Here is a 24,851-nt window from a genome sequence, read left to right on the forward strand (position 1 = left end):
CAACAACTTGGCAGTTCACGGTCCGTAGAGACTGGAAACTAGCCAGTTTGTAGCTGAGGTTTGAACTCCTAACACAGATCAACTGAAACTAGCTGGGTTTGAAAGAGAGCAAGGTAGCTTGTTTCAGTGTGAAACAGACCAAGCAAGCCTTTCATTACAGTTCAGCTAAAGCAGAAGTGAAAATATGTGAAGCTGAGCTGGGATGAAGCAGCAAAAAGTTCTGATGAGCAGATGAGCTCCTTGGTGTTTGCAGAGAAGACGACTGGCAGTGTGATATCAATAAATATCTCTTTATTAGTGCATTAATGTACATCGGAATGCAGAGATGGTCTCAGAGCCTTTGGAAATATTCTGACAGTATTGCACATTCCAGCATGGAGTTCGGTTCCTTGTCCGGGTCACACGATGAACGCCTCCTTCGCCCCCTGCTGAGGAGGAAACAGAAAACACCTGTGAGGTCACATTCGAGTGTTTGAGAGAACGAGGCCCGCCCGATCTGTGACAATCTAAAATATCACCCTAAACTATCACAGCATTCAGGGTTAGGACCGAGGTCGGCATGACGAAGAAGTGTGTTATTGTGGAAAGCATGAAAGCACAGTTGTGTCATGTGCTCACGGAAAACTAGCTGGGGTGTGGATGTCCACATGGACCCTCACGCTAACTCTCTGATGATGAAATTTACTGGCTTGAGGAGATTTGGAGGAGGTAGCTGGGGAGAGGGAGGTGTGGGCGTGTGAGCTGCATGTGAGCTGTGGTTTCTCACAGAGAGAAAGTTCCAGGCTCTCGGCTGCATCTGAATCCCGCTGAACTAACTCTGCCTATGTTACTAGCTTTAAAGACGCTTTACAACAAAGAAGGAAGAACAACAACAACAACAACAAAAATCAGGGCTGATGGAAGCATTTCGTTTTTCGTTTCACTTGCTTGGGACATGGAGGAAAGATGCTAACTAAACGTAGCATTAACTGAAGAGCTGCTTCAGGTGAAACCAGCCTGAATCCCTTATCACCTGGTTTCCCGTCACAGCTGCAGTGAAAGGAGATGCGTTTCTCTGCTCACAATGTGAAATTAGTCTGGCTTTAAAGTAAAATGAACAGTTATGAGAAGCTGATTTTAGAAGCAACAAAATCAATGTTTGGGGGATGAAAAACAAAATAAAGCCTGATCGTGACACAATAAATCATCCATTAATTTTCTTTGATTTATCCAGGTCTGGGCAGCCTAAGCAGAGAAGCCCAGATCTCCCTGTCCCCGGGCACCTCCTCCAGTTTATTTGGGGAAACACTAAGGCATTCCCAGGACAGCCCAAGAGATATAATCTCTCCAGCATGTCCTGATGGGATGTGCCTGGAAAACCTCATCTAGGAAACCCCCAGAGGCATCCTTGTCAGATGCCCAAACCACTCTCAAATGACTGAACTCCTTACCCTCTCTCTAATACCTGATCTGATCTCCTGCAGGAAATCTTTCTAAAGGTACGAGATCGCCTACTTAAGTAGAGAGATCCTTGGCGCTACTGATGCTCACGATGGTGCATTATGTGCTAGTTGCTATGTGTTTGTGTCCCAGTGTCAGCCGACTGAAACATAACATGTTGGGCATTTTTTCCCTCCTGCATCCTCGCTCTTTGTTGTGGTCAGGTTTCTATGGAAGCGGACAACAGTTTATACCAGTTTCCTCCACATGTATCTGCAACATCCTGGTTCCTTTGGTCACTACTCAATCCTTTTATCTCAATCATCATGTTTTAATAACGATAAGTCAAATTAAAATTCAGTTTAATGCATAGCTTTGCTATCTGTAGGTTTTCTCTGCTTATTCACACTCAGCTGCAGAAATCTGCAGCCTCAGTTTGACTATCACGACATTGATTCATCAGAACAAATCCACTCAGTCGTTCATCATCGTTAATTAGATATTGATTCGAGCATCATAAACTGCTAAATGAGCACTAAGCACTTAGTGTAGATGCCAACAGGAGCCTCCACATCTGTAGCCAGCAGCACTAATGGTTAGCAGACTCACTGAGAATCTGAGCTGCTTACAACAATTTATTTCCTGTCTAAGCAACAAATCTGCTCACTAACACACAAAATAAGTCCAGCATTCCCTAAGTATCCATTAAATGCCTTCAAATGTATTTCCATCACTACGTGGATGACAGGATAAAAAAAATGCAGTTAAAGATTGCACAATGAGGATCTGCTGTTAAAACTGTATTTTCAAGATGCACAGATGTCTGTCGGTGAAGGTCAAACAGACCTTTTTGCTTTTGCAGACCACGTGCACTTAAATGTGCAGTAAAACATCTGTTTTGACCAGGAAAAAAAACTCATGTTTGGAAATGCACACGTGCACATACAGTGAACTCCTGAACAGGTCTTTTCCTGCCTGATATATTCTGAGAATGGCGTCTTATCTTAACTTCCAGCTCATCCTGTTTTATTTCTTTACATTCCCCACTGTCAGCTGTTTACCTTGCTGAGTTCAGGAAAAAGCTCCAGCACGGCGATGTCCAGCAGGACGTACGTCATCTGAGGAAGAGAAATGATCAGGCCAGTTAGAGTCAGAGGGGAAACGTTAATCTCCTCTGACTGTTCATTGTGCCAGTAAGACAAAGTGAAAACATACAGGAAGTATGTCAGTACTGAAAGTTAACATCCAAACACTCCTGATTTCAGATATTAATTTATCTTATAGTTCAGAAAACATGCATTTTAGTCTTTCTGCTCACTCAAACATCACCATTGGCAAGAGCAGCAAATTATCCCTGAGTCATAAACCAGTGATGACTCAGTTTAATGTAAACTCAGCCTGAGAGGATCCCTGAGAAATAATTTAGCGGTGTTTAAGTACAATGTGAGTGGGAAGAGCTGCACAGTGATGAGCTGAAAACAGGACAGGCTCAACTGAAAGTCATCGGCTTGCATCCTCAGAGTGTGGCATTAAGCAAGTACTGGCGTGTGTGTGTGTGTGTGTGTGTGTGTGTGTGTGTGTGTGTGTGTGTGTGTGTGTGTGCGCGCGCGCTTTATAAAAGACCCTAACATTACATTACACATCACCGTTGAACCTGCCTGAACATACAGGAAGCTCTCGTAAATGCTGAGCTGAACCGTGGATTAGGAGAACGACTGTTTACCTGCTTGTTGAGCAACGGCTGCTGAAAACTGTCAAACAGCAGCTGGATACCTTCATACTTCGACTCCTCGCCAATGCACTTCACCACAAAGTCTGAAATCGAAGCACATCGTCCAGCTTTATTAAGCCATGAGTATGTGAAGCATGCAGATTTATTGAGTTTGACCCGAAACCTGTTAAAAATACACAGCAAAGACCAGGACTGTTTGTCTATAAGATCAGAGTAGAAGAGTTGGAGGACAGTCGGCAGAGACACTCTTCAAACTTCCAAGCCCTTTGTGACTGTGTGTTTTATGAAGTGCTAGGCTAATACAAGTTATTCTTTATTACACTGGAAACTCTTGTCTGAGCAGAGCAACCTGGAACTGCAGTCCAGAACTTTAGATGTAAGAAACAAAATACTCAAATTGATAACAGGAAGGAGATAAAGTGGCGCTCTCGTTTCCAGGTTGTAGTTAAAGCAGCTACGTTCTGTGCAGGAATCCAGCTGTAAGAAAACCTCTGTGTCTTTAAAAGCAGATGAATCTCTTCCGTACCGTGAATGACAAAAGGAAAAGCATCACGGACAATGCCAGTGTTTAAACTGGGACTTTAGATCCAGTATGACTGGCAAACTGGGAAGTGAGAACACCTCAAAGGTCTTGTGGTTTCATTTCCACTTTTACTTTTAAAGTCACAGATCAAAAGAAACTGCCTGCACGCTCACAGCTAACTAAATGTTATTACCCCCTTTAAATCAGATTTGTGACGTGTTTAAAACAGGCTCTGAGATGTTCACTGGCACTTTAGAAGAGTCGGATTTTAACACGGATACAGTAACATACTTTATTATCTTTATTGATGTTCTGATATGATAGGGTATACTGCGATGTTGTGCTGATATGCACAGCCATTATTAATTATAATGTCTCCGAGTGAGCAGATAAACTTTGAGCACAGCTTCGGGTCAGAGTTTTGAAGCTGGAAGTTCAGGATGTGACGTCATAAACCGGCGTGGCCTGGTCTGCAGAGACAGCCTCACTGAATACTTCAACGTGAAACATACCAGGAGATGATTATTGATTATTAATGATTACTGTGACTGAACTAAAACCCGACCTGGCAGGTACTTCATCATCTCCTCGAACGTCTGCTTGGCTCTGGCTTGTTTGGCCTCTGCTGTTCGTTCCTCGCTGCTTTCACAGAAGACGGCGTCTGCAGAAATGAACAGGAACAAATCACAGAGTTAATGTTTCCTCCTTTGTTTTTGGAAACTGAAACATCTGCACAGAAGCAGAGATTTTCTGTAGGGTCACACAAGATGAATCATCTTCAAAAACAAGTTTTTTTGTCCAATTAAAAGGTGCTTCGTTCTCTGCATCAACACATTGACACATCGCTGCTGATCACGTGTGCCGAGTGCTCCGATTTCACCTCAGCTGAAGATTTGTTAAGAAGTTCAGTGGCATCAACCGAACGCACTGCCTAGAGGCAGTGGGTTTGGTGAGGAATTGACAATTCCCAGAAATTCAATTTCCTGGCAGGAATGTAATGATGGCAGCATGCTGGAAGCTGTCTGGGCACACCTGAGGAGATGGGAGATCTGCCAAACCTAAATCAGATGCAGCTTCTGAGATTTATGTGCAGTTATAACCTTCTCTCTGATTAGCCTTTTGAGCCCTTTGCAGGATGAGGAAGGATAAAAGGAATCATTCTGGAATAAAAAAAAAAACAACCCTTTGATGTACTAACTGCAGGTTTATATTGCTGACAGGATTCAGATCTGCATTTTTATGATTTGAACGTTAATAAAATACTCAGACTCTCTTTTCTTTCCGGTTCACTCACTGTTGACTCAAATCCTGAGCTCGATAAGTTTAACTCCTACCAGCTCAGATCAAGGAACAGCTATCGTGGTGATGCAGGAGCTTAAAATGATGCTCAGGTTGAGTCGTGAGGCTTTTTTTTGTGTAACATTTAAAAAGCAGGAAAAGACCTTTCCACATACTGACGCTTCTTTTGGGGTCATAAACAATCCGAACACCTTGGAAATCATCTTAAAAGCAGCGATACTGAGGCCGGAAATAAGAAAAGACTTCATCGGTGCGGGTGGCGTCCTACCTCGGAGCTGGGTGATGAGGGAGACCACGCGGTGCTCCTGAAGGATCTGCTCCAGTTTCAACTGCATGTACTGATCCATGTAGGCTTCGAATGTGCTCTTCAACAAGATCCTCCCAGCAGACAGAATGTGATGCAGCCAGTCCGGCATGCGAAACACCACCCGGCCTGCGAGTTCAAACACCAAGACGGATACAGACAGTCAGGCCCGAATCAGTTCAAGAAACACAGATCGAAACATCTCAGAGGCTTTAGGTGACCAATCTAAAGTCTTCTAATCATAACAGGTCTGCGCGTTCAAAGCAAAATCTCTGCTTAAAGAAACGAAAGTAAAAAGAGCTTCCGTGGGACAAGTTAGCACGATGGCTGCTTTCTAAGCTAAACTGTGGGTCTGTGATTAATGCAAGTGTCTTCATCCCTGCTTTGATTATCAGTACAACGTGTATCATGTTACCATTAAAGGCCACAGTATCTGCTGCAGGAGGAGTGAAACGTAGAAAGGAAATCATTGGATGCTTTCCTGCAGTAATTTTTCCCTCAAATGTTCTGACTGCAAGAAATTCCAGCTTCCAGCATTTCCACATGTGTGCGATTTGGTCCCGTCATCGTCGTGTTTCTGACTTCGGTTACTTACACGGACACTGTGACAGAGGCTGTACAGACTTCCTGTAAAGCTGTGATCTTGCCTTTAGAGGCTGCTAACGGCTCCTCGGGCTCACTCACCGACATACATCATGTAGTCGTACATGCCGTCCACAGTGAACGTCTCTGCGAAGAAGTTGGGGTTGTGCTTCCTCTCCGACAGGTTGCCGTTGTTCTTGAACAGGTTGCTAACGAGCTGCAGGACAACGAGCACATACCGTTACCTCGTAACGATTAAAATGCTCGACGTAATTTAAAACACGAAGAAATATTGAAAAAAACAAGGCTAAGCTACAGACGAGTACCTGCAGAGGATCTTTAGTTCATAACACACAGGAGACAAAGTCTTGAACAATCAGGCCCCATCTTATCCTAGTGACCCCACAATACCGTGTTACTTTCATAGAGCATATACTTCAAAATAGAATGGGACACAGAACCTTCAGTTTTCAGGCTCCCATCTTGGATTCAGGAGACACAATCTGTACTTTTGAGATTAGGATTAAACTTTCCTTTTCACCGGTTGCGGCAAGTGGCCGCCCCTCCCTGAGCCTGGTTCTCCTTGAGGTTTCTTCCTGTTAAAAGGGAGTTTTTCCTTCCCACTGTGGCCAAAGTCCTTGCTCATGGGGGGTCCTATGATTGTTGGGATTTTCTCCATATGTACTATTGTAGGGTCTACCTTACAATAAGACCTTGAGGTGACTGTTGTTGTGATTTGGTGCTGTATAAAAAAAACTGAATTGACTGATTATATCTTCTTTTCTTTGAACCAGGCTTCTACAAGTATTCATGACTAAATGCCAGGATATGACTGAGGCTCAGACATGGCGTTAAAGCTTCCATATGCATTTATAGGACAGATGTTTATTACCTTCTTGTTCCCCGCTGTGGGGCTGATGATGGTCAGCTCGGGCCGGCTCGGTTTGGGTTTGGGAGACTCGCACGAGTTGACGAAGGACTGAAGGAACCGCTCCAGGTTCTGTCCTCTCTGCAAAACACACGTCAGCAAGTTTCACAACATGTGCAACATATCTGCAGAAAGTCTATTATAGCTTATCACCTACTATCATTAAAGCCGCTGATATTGAGATTGTGGAGTGTTTACAAGTATTTAGGGATTTTTCTAGACCGTAAACTGTGTTTTGAACCTCATGCTGATGCCACTAAGTTCACCAAACACTGTTCTTTTTACGGAAAATGAGATCTTTTATCTGAAATGTTGTCCTTATTTTACAGGAGTTTTATAGGATGTTTGTCGTATCGGTTCCTGAAATTCTTCTCACGATTTTCTCAACACAATTTTTTTTTTTTTTTTTTTTTTTTTTTTTTTAACTGAAACAGTTGTTTTACTTGAAGATATTTCCCACTCATTTGCTCGAGATTCATTACATATTCATTTATTATTCATGTATGGTGGGACACAGCAAAATTTGTGTGTCACAAAAAAATAGAAAAAGTTCAAGCCCTCCCCCCAGGTCAGACTTTTTAAGCTTACAGCTATATACACTGCCAACCAAGACAACCATAACCAAAATACATCTCCGTCCTTGAATGTACAAGAAAGCTCTACTCTGTGGGTAAATTCCACCTTAAATGAAATGTGAATTTGTCCTAGAGGTCGGGTCAGCTGCATGACACCAGATGTCATTGATCACAGACTGTTTGTGGGGTTTGGCATGTTTCCGGCTGTTTCTGTATATCTGTGTGTATATTCCCAATGCTTGTGACTGCCTGCGACTCTAGAGGTTAGACAAAACGAATCGTGAGTAATTTTGCTTTCTGGTTTTGGCTCACAGTGAAATTCTGGGTCTGCAGAGGGAAATATCAGCTTACCAATAAGACGTGGCTTTTAAAGGTGGGACACAGAGAAGCTGCACTTTCACACGCTTCTAAAATCACTCCAGATAACGGGAGACGTTTGCTTCATTAACTGAGATAATGCCTTCGCAAAGTCAAAAGAAAAACAGAGAAGATCCCCGGCTCAGGAAGAGATACTCACCTCCTTTATCAGCTTTCCAGGAACAGACTTGAAGATTTTTCCTGTAGAAAAAAACCAAAACACTTTAGTCACAAACCGAACACAGAAAGATGGCGGCAGCGAGCGCTGAATGAAAAATTATGATATTTGCTCCCATAGTAACATTAACTGCTTTATACAGATTACAATGCAGAAGCACTGATGTTAACAGTGCACAAATTCAATTAATACAAAAGCATGACACGGCCACTGACACCAATGCTATTTACTTATTTCATCACTTTCTTAAGTCAGTCTGAGTTTTATACAAATGTTTCACAATAAAATTATTTTAAAAGAAAAAAGTAATAATGAGAGATTTTAATTTGCAAAAGAAAATGTTGAGTAAAGACAGACATGATGGCATCACTGTCTGATTATTAATCACACGAAGTAGAAAAAGGTCAGGCGTGTTCATTGTGAGTAAAAGTCAGTGAGTACAAGCTGATTAAAGCCCATTTACCAGTAAACCAGCAGCTACCGCCAGCTTTCAAGGTAGAGTGCTTTGTTACTTCATGCAAGAGATGACTTCAGTCATGGCGTTGAGCCATCCATCCACAATGTCAGTTTGAATTTGAACCAGAGTAACCGACAGTGACTGTCTTATTTCTTTAGTGGGAGAAGATGAACTCTCTTAGACTGCACGTGTGCAAGACATGCAGCACAAAGTCTTCATTTTGACTTCATACTCATGCTGCTTTGCAACATTAAATAATGGAGCAGCTTCCTCCGAAGGGTGGCTGGCCTCTCCCTTAGAGATAGGGTGAGAAGTTCGGCCATCCGGGAGGGGCTCAGAGTAGAGCAGCTGCTGCTCCACATCGAAAGGAGCCAGCTGAGGTGGTTCGGGCATCTGACAAGGATGCCCCCTGGGCGCCTCCTGGGTGAGGTGTTCCAAGCATGTCCCACCGGGAGGAGGCCCCGGGGCAGACCCAGGACACGCTGGAGAGATTATATCTCTCGGCTGGCCTGGGAACGCCTTGGTATTCCCCAGGATAAGCTGGAGGAGGTGGCTGGGGAGAGGGAGGTCTGGGCCTCTTTGCTTAGGCTGCTGCCCCCGTGACCCGGCCCCGGACAAAGCGGATGAAGATGGATGTTAGCTACCATTCTCAGATTGCAGTTTCTGGCGGTGGTCGTTCTGCTCTGCAGCTGTGGCGAGATCAATGTAGTGACACATGGACCAGGTCTCCACCGGCTACAGGTGAGCTAAAAGCACCCTTTATTAGCGCAGCTACTCTGAAATAGTCACATAAAAAAAACCCCCAAAAAAACAGAGGGCATGTGTGATGCGTTGGTTACGTACCCAGGTTGACATCGGGCAGCATCCTGTCCAGGAACTGATGCTCCACAAGAGGAGACAGGAAGTCGAACAGCAGCTGGCTGTTGCTGAGCTCCGGATGCTGTAGGAGAGCCTGCGCACAAACACAAAGAGCCAAGAGTCAGACTGATGCTCACCTCTCAAATAAAGACTTACAGAAAAATACAACAAGCCCTCAAAGTCATCAGGCCAAGCAGCGGTGGATAGACTAACTGATAACTTTACTGCTTCTCTTAGGTTTGTTTTTCTGGGGGCGAGATGCTTTATAGACTAAGAGAACCTGCATATGGAATAAAGAGTCTACAGCAGCCGTACTTCATTAGCTTCTTTAATGCTCCTCAAACTTCCAATACCTGCAAATATTTCTCAAATTCTTCCCTTTTAGATAGGAGGAACTCGTAGTTCTTTGGTCCGATGATTCTTTTGGATGGAAGCTGTGCATCTTCAAATGGGCCTGAGAACAAAGTCAAGCGGGGGGAAAACGGGGTAAAATACCAACAGCTGAAATATAACACGGTCATTTGATAAAGTGAGGTAGGTACATAGACTGTATACGAAGAAAGGACATAGCCAGCCTGTGGTTTGTGGAATCCTTTAACATTAAAACCAGATGCAAGAGCCATCACAGAGTCTCCATCTGTTGGCCATTACAAAGAACTTCACTTTCCACTTTTACCTTTCAGCCCTTTTTCAGCAGAGTCCATCTCTTATATACAGTCTCTGGTTTTGTAAACACTGTATTACCGTGGAATTCGGTGAGTTTTGACTCCAGGACGTAGAACTCCATGTACTTCCTTTGCACCAACCACTTGTCTGCTTCGTGATCAGCTAAAGTAGACGAGAGCAAAAGCCATTACCTCATCTGACTGATGAGTCACTGAGTCTGGGCTACCTCACAGGACTATTTCTGATTATATAACAAACAAATGTCTGCTCTGAGCAAATAAAACCTCATTAAAGGTTATTTTCCTACAAACATCTTCAGGTTCGTCCTTCCTCTCCGCTTGCTCACCGTTCTTTTTGTCGTTGCGCTCGACGTGGATGGAGAAGACTAGGATCCGCTCCTTCTTGATGTCGTCGTCGTAGAAGTCGATGTAGGGGATGGTGATACTCCAGGCCAGAAGGTTCCTCTGGGGTTCAGGTGGGATGGCCGGCTCGTCGGGGGAGTCGTCTTCCATCACAACTGTGGCCTCCTCCACCTTCAGGACGGACAGAGGAGACTCACAACTAAGACATCGAGCACCGATGTGGAAAAACCATCGATCTATATTTAAACGCCGCTGCACTCACCATATCGTCGTCGACGTCATTCATGGCGCTGGACGGCAGTAAGGCGCCCTCCATGGTCGTGCTCTTAAACACGCCTTTGATTTTACTGCCAATTCCTCTGATACCGAACGACTCCCCTCTTTTGGACGTGTTTCTAAAGATAACAGAATATTTCATCTCGTTTCTCTGGACTCCATTTACTGCAGGACAAATTCACACGGAGGATTTCTCTGTGCGCTAGGACGTGTAAGTAAAATGTAATCAGAATACAATGATCTGCAAATCACGTCAAACTCGTATGAAGTTAAGTACAAAAGAGCACTTTGCTGAATCACCGTTCCGTTAACAGCACTCGGTCTGCGCTTGGAAACTTGATAAACACTCTTTAGACTCAACAGCTCAGTTTGCTTTCATAGCACTCCAGATGTTTTCATATCTGGACTCAAACTTAAATCATCATAAACTTCCCGCGGTCTCGCTCTCCTTTACTTCTCTAAAGCGTCTTCATACACGATCATCTTAGTAATTAACTTCTTCTTTTAACCATTACACGATTTTTCCAGCCTGTGCCAGAATTTTTTTTAAAGATATGTCATTAGATTTTGGGTTTGTATCTTTTTTATGTAACACAGGTTTGAAATGACTTGCAGAGGAGTGCATTCTTTTTTCATCATTATATTATCATTATTATTGACAGTTCTTTGCCCTCAATTCTTTGGAAACGTGTTGTGTGGTGCACAAGTCATGCAGCAGGCATGAACTAAGAAAGGACAGCCAGCATCAGCATGTCTGTACTTCTTCCTCAAGAATTTTGTATTTAGTAGGACATCTGGGGAAAATCTGTTTGCCTTTCTAGCACTAAACGCACGACTGCTGAGTCCTGAATCAAGAACAGTGACTAAAAACGAAAAATCAGTGTCAGGCAAAAATGCAAATGCGATGCAAAGACTCAGTGCTGCTCATCCGACCACAAGGAGAAATTCTAATGACTCTCCAGCATCTTTATTCCATCTTCTCAAGCAGGAAGTTAAAATCGCTGAGCGAGCATCACGCAAACAAATCTGCGGTCAGCAGTGCTCTATCCGCATGCATCGTACCGTGTGCTGTTTGCAGGCAGTTTCAGTGCAGACGAGCAACATGCTGCTCGAGTGCTTACCTGGTCTCGTCCCAGCTGAAGCTTCTGGAATAAGAAGCGCATCTAAAGACGGGCGTTTGGACAAAAGACAACCTCAAAGAAATAAACATGAGCACAGTGAGCTGCTCTGATTGTGTGCTGCCTCACAGTGAAAGGTTTACGGTGGTCACTGCGAACACAACGCTCAAAATGAGGAGGAACAAACCAAATTACTCGGACATGTTTGTGTTTATGCACGTGTTGACAAATTTGTGTTTTCAGAATAAATGCTTCCCCCCCACCCCCTTTCATTGTTACTTTTTTCTTTTAAATTTTAAACACCTATCAAAATAAACACGTGAAGTTTAGTGCAAATCACAAACCTGCTGACTTTCGAGCTCCTCGCTGGAGACTCCACCCCCTTCAGCAGGTGTCTGAAGTACTGCACGGAGAAGAGAAAAAGGTACATAAGTAGTGACTAATATGAGATTCTGAAAGTCCTGAGAAATGTACGATGGAGTGTGATCAAAATATTTCAGAGAAAAGGAGAAGAGCAGTCAAATTTAAATCGGGTACGTTTTTGGACAAATTGGTGAAAAAGAATCTGTAAATAATCCTGTAAAAAAGTATTTTAAGTGTAACAAATAGAAGTCAGATCAACTTCCTCTTCATTTATATAACTTACAGCTTCGTGTATATATAGCTATTACCTCAACACTGTTAATGAATAAGAAATTAAACTCACTAACGGCTCCAGAATTCTATTCTTGGACTCTAGAGTAACTTTGCATGATTCATAGTTCAGAATAATCTTTATGTGTCACACACTGGACCTTGGATGCAGAGCCTTAGTTAATATGATAAAAAACTTTTTAGGTCCATGTGTTTGAGCTGATTCTTCTGATTTCTCCTGATTGGCTGCCCCTCACAAACGTAACGTCAACCATATTAGGGATATCGGCTCTTAAGCTGAGAGTATGGAGGAGGCTGGGCTTTTGGCTCAGGTTAACCCGTGCACCTATGACAAAGTGGAACAAACAAGGCAGCTAGCAGCTGAAGCACAAACTGGTGACCTTGTGATGTTGTGCTTTGATGTGCTGCGTTTGTGTGGGTCAGTCTGGTTGCAGAGGTCTTACCTCATCGCTGTGACAGAATATGGGCGTGAAGACTCTTTCCAGTAGAGACAGGACATGCTCGTACGCCTCAAACAGGCAGCGCATCTGCTGCAGCTTCACCACCTCAGTGTACGGACCTTTGGCGACTGACAGAGAACACGAGCTGATGTCACTGCGTGCTTCCGCTTACTGAGTTACAGAGCTTAGAGAACATGCTATATACATAGGTAACACAGGCACGTCAAACACCATCGTAACAGTCATGTTTCACAGTTTCTATGAACTGAATTTTGGATCAGATTAAACCTGAGCGGCTGTTTTCCAACAGCGTCCACACGTACAAGGTTCCAAAATCTTTATGCGCACGAAGCACAAACAGATTTTTTTTTCTTTGTAAGAATAACCAGAACGTGTGCAAAACACAGAAGATAAACAGAAATATTTAAAGTGTCCAACTCCGTAAACACAGGATTTAACTAAATATATACCAACACTTCAGCCGTCATTGTGTACTCTTGCACAGACTTGTAAATACCAACTAGTCTTCAATTCTCTCATATTTAATACTTTCTCTTCTTTTTTCCTATTATTATTATTATTATTATTATTATTATTATTATTATTATTATTATTATTATTATTATTATGCTGCTAAATTCTGTTATTTTCTTCTTAATATAACTGCACACTCTCTACATGCTCATGTAAAGCTGAGGAGCACAAGCCAAAGAATTTCATTATGATAAATGTGGCTACACTGTTTATCTGTACGTGACAATAAAACTTGAAACTTGAGATATCCCCACAGGCTAACAGGGGAGAATGTGCATGAAAACACAGTCAGTGCACACAGCTGATGCAATGAGCTTACACTCCCAGAAACTGAGTGCCAGAAGAGTTTGCATGGCCAGCAGTGTATACGGTCAATAATCAGAGCTAATGATCGAAACAAAATATTAATATTAAAATATTTCAGTTTAAACTGATGCAAACACCAGCTGTGGATCCATAAGCTGTGAAATGAAACACCATCTTCACCAGCGCAGGTTCAGGGGGTCTCACGATGTTCGATATCAAACACCATTTGGATGAAAATGGAGCCACGATGCAAACAAAACTTTCCATCTTCGCCCTGCTGCTGTCGGGAAAATCTCACACAATCAGTCACCTGAGTTATAATAACAATGGTGATAAATGTGATGGCCCCACATATGGCACCGACTGGCTGGTGTTTAGACCTGTAATCGTGCTCATTGGACCACTTTTGGACCACGCTTATTTAACCAAGAAACAACAATGCTATGTAAACTGGCCAACGCAGTGAATTTGCAATAATTTAGTAGTTTTTGGTGACCTTTTCTTTTTCTTTTTTTTTTTTTTAGGTCAAATCAGTGACAGTTTGTTACTGGATTTAAAAAAAAAAAAAAAAAAAAAAAAAAAAAAAAACTTGTGTAGAATTGGACATTAATCGCTTCCAAAACACTCTGTATCAAGAAATTTGATGGAATTTGAAGAATATTTCATAAGAAAATTCACAATTAAATTTTCAGAAATGTGAATGAAATCGTTCACAATCTGCCGCTTGCAGTTACAGAGCATCATACAACACAGCTCATCTCTGAGCTTTCACATTTAGCTTCAGGTCAGGTGACAGGTGTTAAAGCCTAAAGGCGAGGTAACGATCATGCAAACAGCAACTCTCACCGTTCCTTATCTCTTCTACGATGAACGGGTCGAAGCTGATCTTGTCGATGCTCTCCTCGAGGCAGTACGTCTCGTACATGTGCACCACCTCGCCGTGCAAATGCAGCAGCTCAGAGTCGCTCAGTTCCGGACGAAGGATCTTATCGTTAAGCTCCTCTGGGGGAAAAAAAGTTTTATATAGTCAGTCCGACACATTTATATAACAGGCTCCAACAGGGACCTCACTGCATGTCTTAGAACTCATAATAATGATAAAAAAAAAACAAAAAAACTTTATTAATCAAGTTACAAACTGCTTGACAGAGAAACATTTTCATGCTTGCTGCATGTAAGTGGAGCAAAACTGTTTACAGGATGAGCTGTATGAGGAGATCAAATGTATGGACTCCTACCGACGGCGAGGCAGAACTGCAGCACATGCACGGCTCCTTCCTGCTTCAGGAAGTTCATGAAACGAAAGAGGAGATCCTGCTGCTCCCTGATCTCTTTCAGCTCCAGCTTCAGCACCTGTAGCACCACACAGGGAGGGTCAGACAAGCTTCAAAAATAAATCTGCGCCACATTCACACTGTGTGGAAACTGATCAGAAAATTTTTTTTTTTTTTATAAATCACTACATGTTTATACAACTTATAAATAACACCTTACACCAGCCTCCAGACCTCAAATTAGACCCTCGATTATTATTCAGGCTAAGAACAAAAGGGGATCATGTTTTAGGGATCAACGTTGTGGCTATTTACCATATAAGGTTTATTATTATTGTTATTAGAAACACCAGTTCAGTAAATGTATATACACTTGAATTTACTTATTACATTTATGAAGTTGGGAAAGCACTGTTTAAGTTGACTTAAATTGCTTTAAATAGAAACAATTCCCAGCTCTATCAGGAGAAGTGTGATCAGACCTTCATTCTTAGTTTGAGCTGCTGAAGTCACAGCAGTCTGGAGGAAAAGCTTTTCTCCTGCCCTGTCGCACTCTGAGGTACTTACAGACGGCTTCTGGCTTCTGATTTGATGCGTTTCTTCGTATTTCTGTAAAAATGGAACCAGTGGAGACGGAGGCTCTGTGGCTGGCTCCGGCTGGACAGGACAGATTCAAAGAGGCCATTAATTCAGAACACTTGACTACAATTAAATTAATTGATTTGAGTATAAACGAGTGAAAAAAAAAAAAAAAAAAAAAGACTCTTCATCTTTAATGTGTTTGTTTTCCATGCTGGACACATTGTATGTTATAGGTCCACTGTGCAGGATTTAGATCACCTACTGGCTGGACTCAGGTCTGATGTTTAGAGCTTTGTTCATAACGGTAAACCTCAACGCGGAGCTTATAAAGGAGCTGACAGGCTGAAGTGAAAGGTTTTGGTTTCAAATCCGGGGACCAGGAGGCATACAGTGCTGCCAGGGCCAACCTGAGAAGAGGCATCAAGACTGCCAAGCAGCAGCACAGGAGGCGTATCGAGGCCAGGTTTGAGAACAACACCCAGGTTTGAGAACAACACAAACCCAAGGCAGGTCTGGGAGGGCATCAGGGCTATCACGGACTACAAAAGGAGAACACCATCACCCTCAGCCGACAGTTCTACTCTGGCTGAGGATTTAAATCTCTTTTATGCCCGTTTTGACAGGGAGAACACCGACCCTGTCCTGTCCCCTCTCCCCTCAACCGACCCTGCTCCAGTCCTGAGCACTCATGAGCTGAGGCGTGTGTTCCGGAGCACTAACACCAGGAAGGCGGCCGGGCCAGATGGAGTGCTGGGACGGGTGCTAAAAGACGGTGCTGCGGAACTGGCGGATGTCTTCACCTCTATATATATATATATAACACCTCGTTGTCCTGTTCACTGGTACCATCCTGTTTCAAAGCAGCAACCATCGTTCCCATCCCAAAACAGTCAAATGTCACAGGTCTGAACGATTTCAGACCTGTGGCACTCACCCCCATTCCCGCCAAATGCCTGGAGAGACTGGTCATCAAACACATCAGAGCTGCTTTTCCACCATCCCTGGACTCGTACCAGTTTGCATACAGGGAGAACCGGTCAACCGAGGATGCGATCGCCACAGTGCTGCACACATTACTGGAGCACCTGGAACACAGGAACACCTATGCATGGCTCCTCTTTGTAGACTACAGCTCGGCTTTTAATACCATCCGGCCATATAAACTCCGTCCCAAACTCCACCAACTGGGACTTAACTCCTCTCTGTGCAACTGGATTGTGGACTTCCTCACTAACCGTAGACAGAGTGTCAGAGTGGGTAAGAACACCTCTTCCACCCTTGTGGTCAACACCGGTGCCCCTCAGGGGTGTGTTCTGAGCCCTCTGCTATACACTCTCTTCACCCATGACTGTATTTCCTCCTGCGCGTCCAATCTCATTGTTAAGTTTGCAGATGACACCACAGTGCTCGGACTTATATCCAACAACGATGAGACAAACTACAGGACAGAGGTGCAACAACTAGAGTCATGGTGCCACGACAATAACTTGGTCTTAAACACCAAAAAGACCAAGGAGATCATTGTAGATTTCCGGAGGAAGGGTCATAACAACCATCTGCCTCTCTTCATCGGCAGTGAGGCGGTGGAGAGGGTGAGCAGTTTTAAATTCTTTGGGGTAACTGTGACCAAGGACCTGTCCTGGGGCAACCATATCACCTCAGTTGCACGGAAAGCCCAACAGCGCCTCTACTACCTGAGGAGACTGCGGAGCGCACACATTCCCAGATCTCTGATGTTGAACTTCTACAACTGTGCCATCAGCAGCGTTCTGACGTATGGATTTCTAGTGTGGTTCCCCAGCTGCACCAAGGCCGATCAGCAAGCACTCCAGCGGGTGGTGAAAGAAGCTGGCAGAATTATTGGAATAAGTCTGCCAGAGATTAGTAATATCTTCCCCACTCGCTGTCTGAGACGGGTGCACAGTATTCTGCGGGACCAACATCACCCTGCGCGCCACCTTTTCCACCTGCTGCCCTCAGGGAGAAGGTACAGGTCTATACAGGCCAGAACATCCAGACTGGCCAACAGCCTGTATCCACAGGCTGTGAGGCTCCTGAACTCTCTGCCCCCCTCTCATGGACAATAACCATATCCAACTTCTTAATAGCACTGAACTTACTTGTCAGGTTCTCATGTTTACTTGTCATGTTCTCATGTTGTTGCTAAGGATTGTCTTATTGCACTGGAGTCACACTGGGTTAAATATTTACACTTGGGTTTTAAGCGGTATTTATTATTTTCTTCATTATTTTATTTACGGGTTGTACGGAAGCCCCAAATGCAATTTCATTGTTCTCTGACAATGACAATAAATAAATAAATACTAAATACTAATTCAGCTGGAGATAACTGGATTAAAATGAGCCTCCTGAATCTACACTGTGACACGGTCTCTCATAGCAATGTCGGCTCTCCTCCACACTTGACCTTTAAATTTTGTGGGGCGCAGATAAAAGGAAGGCGGTTCACTTACTGGAGTATCATCAACAAATAGAAGCACCATGAGGTTCACTGTATCCTGAAAAGGAGGAGAAACAGGACATGATGTAAAAAAAGTTTTATACTGTCACAGCATTTCATCATCACGTTAGGATTCATATTGTATAAAACATTTATAATTTCACCAATTTAACAGATAATCTTGATTAATTTTGTTTTAATTTAATATATTTTTATGTGATTGAGAAAATGCAGTTCAACAGTTCAAAACACTGAACTGATTTGGGGATTTTACGTACACATATTTGTTTTGTTTTTTTTAAATCAAACTCTGATGCACCAAAGATACAGACCAACGCGATCATGTGGCTACTTACAGGGTCGGCCATGAAGTCCATGGTTGGTAGGATGACGGATCCAGCCATCACCTCCCGCAGCAGCAGAGCCAGAGACCTGCACCACATGAAGCAAAAACCAAAGCTCAGAAATTTATCAGAAACTCTGCCTGAGACTCCCGCGATGCATTAAAGTCGTATAAGAACACCTAACGAGGCAAGAGAGAAGGTTTATGGTTTTTTAGATCCAACCGACTTGGAACTTGATGGACAGATTAGAACATTTGAAGGTATCTGAGAAGAAACCAGCTGAAAACCAACTTCAGATAAGTGGAAGAAATCGATGGATGGCTGGAAACTGGACTGAAAATCTCCTGTTCAGAGTTTGAGAGCTACAATGGAAATCTAAGAGAAAGAACAGAAATCGTCTCTGTACGGCGCAACGATGAAGGTGTGAAAATATCAAAAAGTCTCAGATGCAGAAAAACACTTCATTCGGTCGTCTCTGTACCTGCAGTCTGTGGCTTTGGGAGGCATGACATAGGGAAACAGCATCTCCGTGAGCTTCCTCAGGTACAGCAGCTCGTCTCTCCGGCTGTGCAGAGCGACGTGGAGGTCGGCGCCATATTCGTCCAGAGCCGCCTGCTGCAGGCCGTCTACAGTCTTCACTACAAACAGACATAAATATTAGGGTGCAACCCTGCACCGAGTGAACCCCACGCCACACAACCACAGCCAGCATGCTTCCCACAGACGACTGAATATAACACGCATATTAGAAATGAAGCACGAGCGGACACGTGCATACCTCTTTGGTGGGCTTTTGCAATAATTTCAATGTGCTTCATCGCAGCTTTCATCACTTTGTCTGCAAACACAGCAGGGATATCAATCTGCCAACAGTGAGAAACACACAAAAAGTAACGATTAACACAAAAATCATCAAAAATAGGCACCAGACACGGCGGGTGGCAATCATTAAAAACAGCACTGCATCCGATCCGTTTGAGATTTGGAACATGTTTCTGAACGGAAATCTGAGTAATCCAGTTGATTTAATTTCACTGCAGCAAACAGAAAACTGACAGTCGGCTCCAGGAGAGTTCACTGACACTTCCAACAAAATAGAGCCAAACAAGCTTTGTTACTAAATATATTATTAATTATTATCTTTATTATCATTATTATTATGTAGCATTTTACTATATATATTATTTTTTTCCTGTCTTTCAGCTCGGCTATAATCAAATAAACTTCACACGTTACCTGTAATTGGATAAGTAATTAAAACAAAGCTGATTAGTTTAAGGCCCGAGGAATTACAGCGAGGAATTATACTTCTGTTTATTTCTAAAAATCAACCACATAAACAATGTCATAAAAACTTGTGGCTTTGGAAACACATTGAAGGTTTTTTTTAATATTATTTCATACTATTTATAAACTGGATTTCACTCTAAACCAGCTGCTGATCTCATTTTCAGTGGAGCAAATCTGTAATCCTCACAGTTTGTTTTGTGAGAAAGAACATCACCTTCTGAGCTCGGCGGACAAGCACCGACGCGAAGAAGCGAAAAGTCATCCTCAGTTCATCCAAACACGCCTCGTCATCTGTGATGTCTCTGAAACCAGAGGCGGCAGTTTAAAAAAAAAGAAAAAAAGAAAAGAAACACAAACGTCTTTACCAGTACATGGGTAAAAACATGCTTTGAGCTGTCCTCCTACCTGTACCAGGGGTACACAAAGTTCTCAAGGACTAACTCGAACACCTGCGAGGGGGGGGCAGTAGAGAGGTCAGAGAGGACCACATAATCACATCTGGATGTTTCACTTAAGCACATGTCCAGCTGTTGAGCTGAGGTACCTCTGCTACTGAGGCGTCCACCTTTGAATGAACCTTCAGGTCCAACCATGGCTGATAGTTTTCTAGGAGCAGTGTCGGCCTGCAGTTAATGAAAGAAAGTCAGTCAGGTTTATGATTGATTGTTTCGTCTGTTTGCAGGATTTTTACAAAAAGACTGATGGAGCTGCACGAATCTTTGCTCAGTTGTGGGGATTGTTCTGATCTTTGAAGTTGATCCGGTGGGGGAGGTGTGGGATGCCAGATCAGGCGCCTCCTTCCAGCCCTCCTCTCTGCTCTCTCCTATCTTGTCTCTTTTGTCTAAATTCTCTCTATCACCTTTTCTATTCCTTTGAAGAAGTCAGGCTCCATAAATATTAAGGAGGTAAATATTACTTTTCAGTTGCAGTGAATTGATAGAAGAAGATAAATAGTAGAAAACTAAACAGAAGAAAGTCGACGAGAAATAACAATTTAACATAAACCAGTGACACACTCTGGGACCTGATCAACCCTGGCAGGGCCTTCTTAGATGAGGGTGTCTAGTGATAATGGCAAAAACACCCGATGAATCCAAGGTCCACTACTGATCGAGATGATTTTAATATGATCATCTCGATCAGATCTCTTAATCCCTAAACCAGGAAGGAAAAAAATGGTAGAATAGCTTGGGATAAAAGAGCGAAACACCCTGTGAAGTTGAGGCACACAACGATGTGTCCCGCTGGTTAACTTTCTGGGATGCCTTTCCTCATAACAGCCGTCCCTCAAGACTTTCTTACGGAAATAGGAAAAAAGAAAACATAAATAGGAAAAAAAAAACTGATTTCCAAAAGCACAAGGGATATGTTTCTGGGGAGACAATAACCTGACGGACCAGTTGCAGGAACCAAAATATGCTAAGAATTGCGCTGGGAGACACTTAAAAGAAGTGGAGGATCTATCGATTTTGTGAGGAGAGAAAAGATGAGAGGTAAGTGTGTTAGCCTGACTATTAGCCTAAAAATCCATCATCATTATTATACGAATCATGATAAAACACACCTATCATATTTTGGGTTCCTGCAACTGGTCCGTCGGGTTATTGTCTCCCCAGAAACACTTCCCTTGTGTTTTTTCCTATTTCTGTTTTGTTTTTTCTATTTCTGTTGTGTTTTGTGTGCTTTTGCAGCATTTTTCTTATTGCTGGTGTTTTCTTAAGTGGCATTCCGTTTGGCCTCTCAGGGTCACCGTACTTTCTCCATTTGAAGCAATGCACTATCAGGGATTGTAACATCTAGTCCTTTTACTGAATCTGTCAGGACAAGCAAGGCATGCAGTGGCTGCCTTGTCAGATCTAAAAATAGGCATAAATTAAAATGTACCAAAGTAAAGCGACCTCTCTCCTTTCATCTCAGACAGCGCTGTCATAAAACTCCTCACCTGTTGATTAACAAATGCATCCAGGCTTTAAATCGCTGCCATCTTGTGGCAGCAGTCAGCAATTGTTGTTGAAAGCTTCTTAAAAATCGCATAGAATTTGTTTAAAGGGCGTGTCCATCTCCCATCAACAATCACTGGAGCTGGGCAAGCGGAGAGGCCAGAAGCCTGTTTCTGGCGGTTTGCACATGCATTGTGGAAAAATCTGACAGCAGTAAACTGATAAGAGACCAGCGTGCGTGACAAGGTGTCAGTGGCTGTACTTTCACTGCTCTGAGTGTAGTCACGGCCAGCAATCCATAACAATAGTTATAACTTACAATTCTTCAGCCAGGAAGGAGTGCAGAAAGGTGAACATATCCATGTAGAGCCCAGACAGGTGGCACAAACTGTATGTTAATATCTAATCAAATGTATTTAGTTAAATTGGTACATAAATAAATTGCAGAGGAATTGAGGTACAGTTATCATCTGGCTTATTCTGAGGTTTGAAAAATGATGGTTATCTTCTCAGTTTAACCAGTCAGTGTCAAGCCCCACACAGGAATTTACAAGTGGAGGTTTTCATGTTGTGAATGCATTTAAAGATGTTGCCAGATTTTTAAAAATAACAATAACAATAGTTGAGAACTATTACCTCTTCTCTGCAGTTTGATTTACTTTGAAACATCTCAGAGCTCAGCCATCTCTGCGAAGCTCTCGAAAAAATCCACAAATAAAGTTTGATTATCTGATCGTGAAGTGCGTTTCCTTGATTAAGACCAAATCTTTTCTGCTGTTAACCAATCAGCCGACAGTACTGTTAATCTTTCAGACTAACACCGTCTGTTAAACATTTTCTAGTCTGAACATGTGGGGTCAGAGGTCAGGTGAACGTACCGGTGACGCTTGCATTTGACCTTCCCGCACACGGCACAGCTGTGACCCAGAGGAAACAGTTCCTGCTCCCGTTGCTGTGCAAAGGAAGAGAAACATCAGTCAGTAAAGATGTACACTTCATCACAGAAAACCTGTCTGTGTGCAGAAATCATCATTCAGTCAGAGCCTCTCAGGTAAAGGTGTGTGCCTCACTCTGCTCCTGGGCTTCGCGGTGAACAGGACGCTGGGAAGGAGAGTCTCTGGTCTGAGGGAGCAGTAGAAAGTGGCAAAACCAGCCAGGAGCGACCAGAACACCATCAGGATGTGAATATACCTGCAGGGAGAGCATTACACAGACTCTCCATGTGAATGAGGAGATGAACTAGGGCACCACCTAGCCACCTGAGCTACAGGGGTGGCTGTAGCTCAGGTGGCAGAGCAGGTCAGCCACTAACCTGAAGGTCAGTGGTTCGATCCCAGGCTGCCTCCTGGCGGCATGCCAAATGTCCTTAGGCAAGATACTAACCCCGTGTTTGCCTACTGGTGGTGGTCAGAGGGCCCGGTGGCGCCAGTGTCCGGCAGCCTCGCCTCTGTCAGTGCGCCCCAGGGCAGCTGTGGCTACAATGTAGCTTGCCATCGCCAGTGTGTGAATGTGTGTGTGAATGGGTGAATGACTGAATGTAGTGTAAAGCGCTTTGGGGTCCTTAGGGACTAGAAAAGCGCTATACAAATGCAGGCCATTTACCACCTAGTGTTCACTCCCTGTGAACTGCAGCAATGGACGTGATTTCCACAGACAAAGGGTCATATATTCTATTTCAGGCAAGTAAAGAAAAAGTGAGGTTTTTGATAGTTTCAGCTTAAAAATCTGAAAAACAAAAACATGGCAAAGGAACAAAAGTAGAAACTGGTTCTAGCTTTTATTTTGCATAATTTATGTGTGACAGAGCAAACTCATGCTTCCCATTGTAAATATCCATGTAATTTAGAACAAACATCTGAGGCAGAGTAGCTCCACCCATCTGCTGTTCAAACCTTCTGTTTATGAGGGGACAGCCAATCAGAACAAAGCTGGCTTAAAAGTGGAGCTTAAACAGCTTGTTTTAGATACACCTTGAACCAAGGGGCTGCATTAAGGCCCAGTATAAGACAGACTCATACAAAACTATTTCATTAGAGTCCAAGAATAAAAAGACAGCTGAGTTCAAGCTGAAAGTGGGAGAGTTGAAGATGTTAACATTTTCTATGGGAGTGACCAGGATGGAAATGGAAAGAATATAAATGAGTCGATCAGAGGTACAGCTCAGAGCTGCCAGGCAGGTGGAAAAGAACAAGACCTCAGAGGAGATTCATGGATGTAATGAAGGAGTACAGGCAGAGGGTTGACAGAGGAGGATGCTGGGATAGGGTGAGATGGAGGCAGATGGTCCACTGTGACGACCTCTAAAGAAGATTTGTACCCAACAGGGGTTTTACTAGTTTACAGTGGACCTTTGAGGGGGACGCTGTACACCTAAGCATGACTGGACTGCATTTAGTTTAGGCAAAGAGTGTATGTTACCTGGCTTTGCCGATGCCTGTGCACTTCCCATTTTACTTTTTGGTCATTTCTAAGAAAAACTTAAGCAAATTAAATTTGATTTTTCTTTGGAGGAAACCCATAACCAAAAAAGGCAGATACACAGGAAAGACCTGCCTAATAAACTGCCACCTGTGGTGTTTGAGGAAATTTCAAGTGTCAAGATTTTGTGAAATAAAGTATGCCGAATTTGCCTTTGGCACCTCTTTGTTTGTTCTGTGACTTCTGTTGTACAGATATATGTCGGGGAGGTGCTCTGACAGAGAACAAAGCTTAAAAACTAAATATTCTCAGGCAGGTTCTGCCCTGCGCCTGCTCCTTGGTCTACTGACTGACCAGGTGCAGGTCACAGTGCTACACACGAACCGCCTGACACTTTGCACGTCGGTGAATCTTCCAGGTGAATGGGGTCATGTGAGCTCACCTGTTGAGCAGCACCGTTAGCGCGAGCATAGACACCAGGACGAAGCAGGTGAGCGGATACTGACGGCCGGCTTCCCGCAGGACGTGCACTTTAAGCCGCCGCTTCACGTCCTCCACACACGTTAGTATTCCCGCCATCCGGTCAGAGCAGCGGCAGCTCGGACATGACCAGAAACAGCCGGGCACGGCTCGGGCCTGATCCGGACTTTCTCCCGCACAGCTTGACAGTACACGGCTGACCCTCCGGGTGTCGCGGGCATTAGCCTGAACGTAGCGCTTAGCGTCAGAGCCGTGACTCTAACAGCCACAAAACAGGCTCCGTGGCACGAGCCGAGGCTGCTGCGCACTCTGCTCCCGAACAAAATCCACTCTCTTCACTTTATAAAGTTTTCACTTCGTGGTTTCAGAATAATTTCCGACGTCTGACACACTTCCTCAACAGATGGAAAGAGTTGTAATCGCACCGCGAGTTGCCAGGTCTATGGAAAAACGTAAAAATTATCGGTACCCGCCTCTTTAAAGGCTCTCTGATG

General features: G+C 43.5%; 1 protein-coding gene across 4 annotated transcripts; it reads right to left on the reverse strand.

The window, feature by feature from the left end:
* Nucleotides 1-269: 269 nt before the first annotated feature.
* LOC113037530 (sorting nexin-14-like) lies at nucleotides 270-24,851 on the reverse strand. Of its 4 annotated transcripts, none has more exons than XM_026194740.1 (29): nucleotides 24,320-24,851; nucleotides 22,530-22,650; nucleotides 22,338-22,411; nucleotides 20,064-20,142; nucleotides 19,925-19,968; nucleotides 19,734-19,821; nucleotides 19,008-19,092; nucleotides 18,711-18,867; nucleotides 18,242-18,317; nucleotides 17,899-17,943; nucleotides 15,410-15,499; nucleotides 14,807-14,921; nucleotides 14,415-14,570; nucleotides 12,732-12,856; nucleotides 11,979-12,037; nucleotides 11,638-11,679; nucleotides 10,503-10,635; nucleotides 10,225-10,411; nucleotides 9,957-10,040; nucleotides 9,566-9,666; nucleotides 9,198-9,306; nucleotides 7,880-7,920; nucleotides 6,752-6,868; nucleotides 5,962-6,076; nucleotides 5,242-5,406; nucleotides 4,240-4,335; nucleotides 3,143-3,234; nucleotides 2,481-2,537; nucleotides 270-425 (listed from the first exon to the last, which is right to left on the reverse strand). In XM_026194740.1, exons 1-29 carry the CDS (start codon nucleotides 24,454-24,456, stop codon nucleotides 399-401), a joined length of 2,817 nt encoding a protein of 938 aa, XP_026050525.1. In that variant the 5' UTR covers nucleotides 24,457-24,851; the 3' UTR covers nucleotides 270-398. The 4 variants fall into 4 exon arrangements, with proteins under 4 accessions (XP_026050525.1, XP_026050524.1, XP_026050527.1 ...); XM_026194739.1 differs by having other exon boundaries at nucleotides 270-428; XM_026194742.1 differs by having other exon boundaries at nucleotides 270-428; nucleotides 11,638-11,661; nucleotides 24,320-24,850.

Source organism: Astatotilapia calliptera, chromosome 15 (assembly GCF_900246225.1).
Source record: "Astatotilapia calliptera chromosome 15, fAstCal1.2, whole genome shotgun sequence".
Lineage (NCBI taxonomy): Eukaryota > Metazoa > Chordata > Actinopteri > Cichliformes > Cichlidae > Astatotilapia > Astatotilapia calliptera.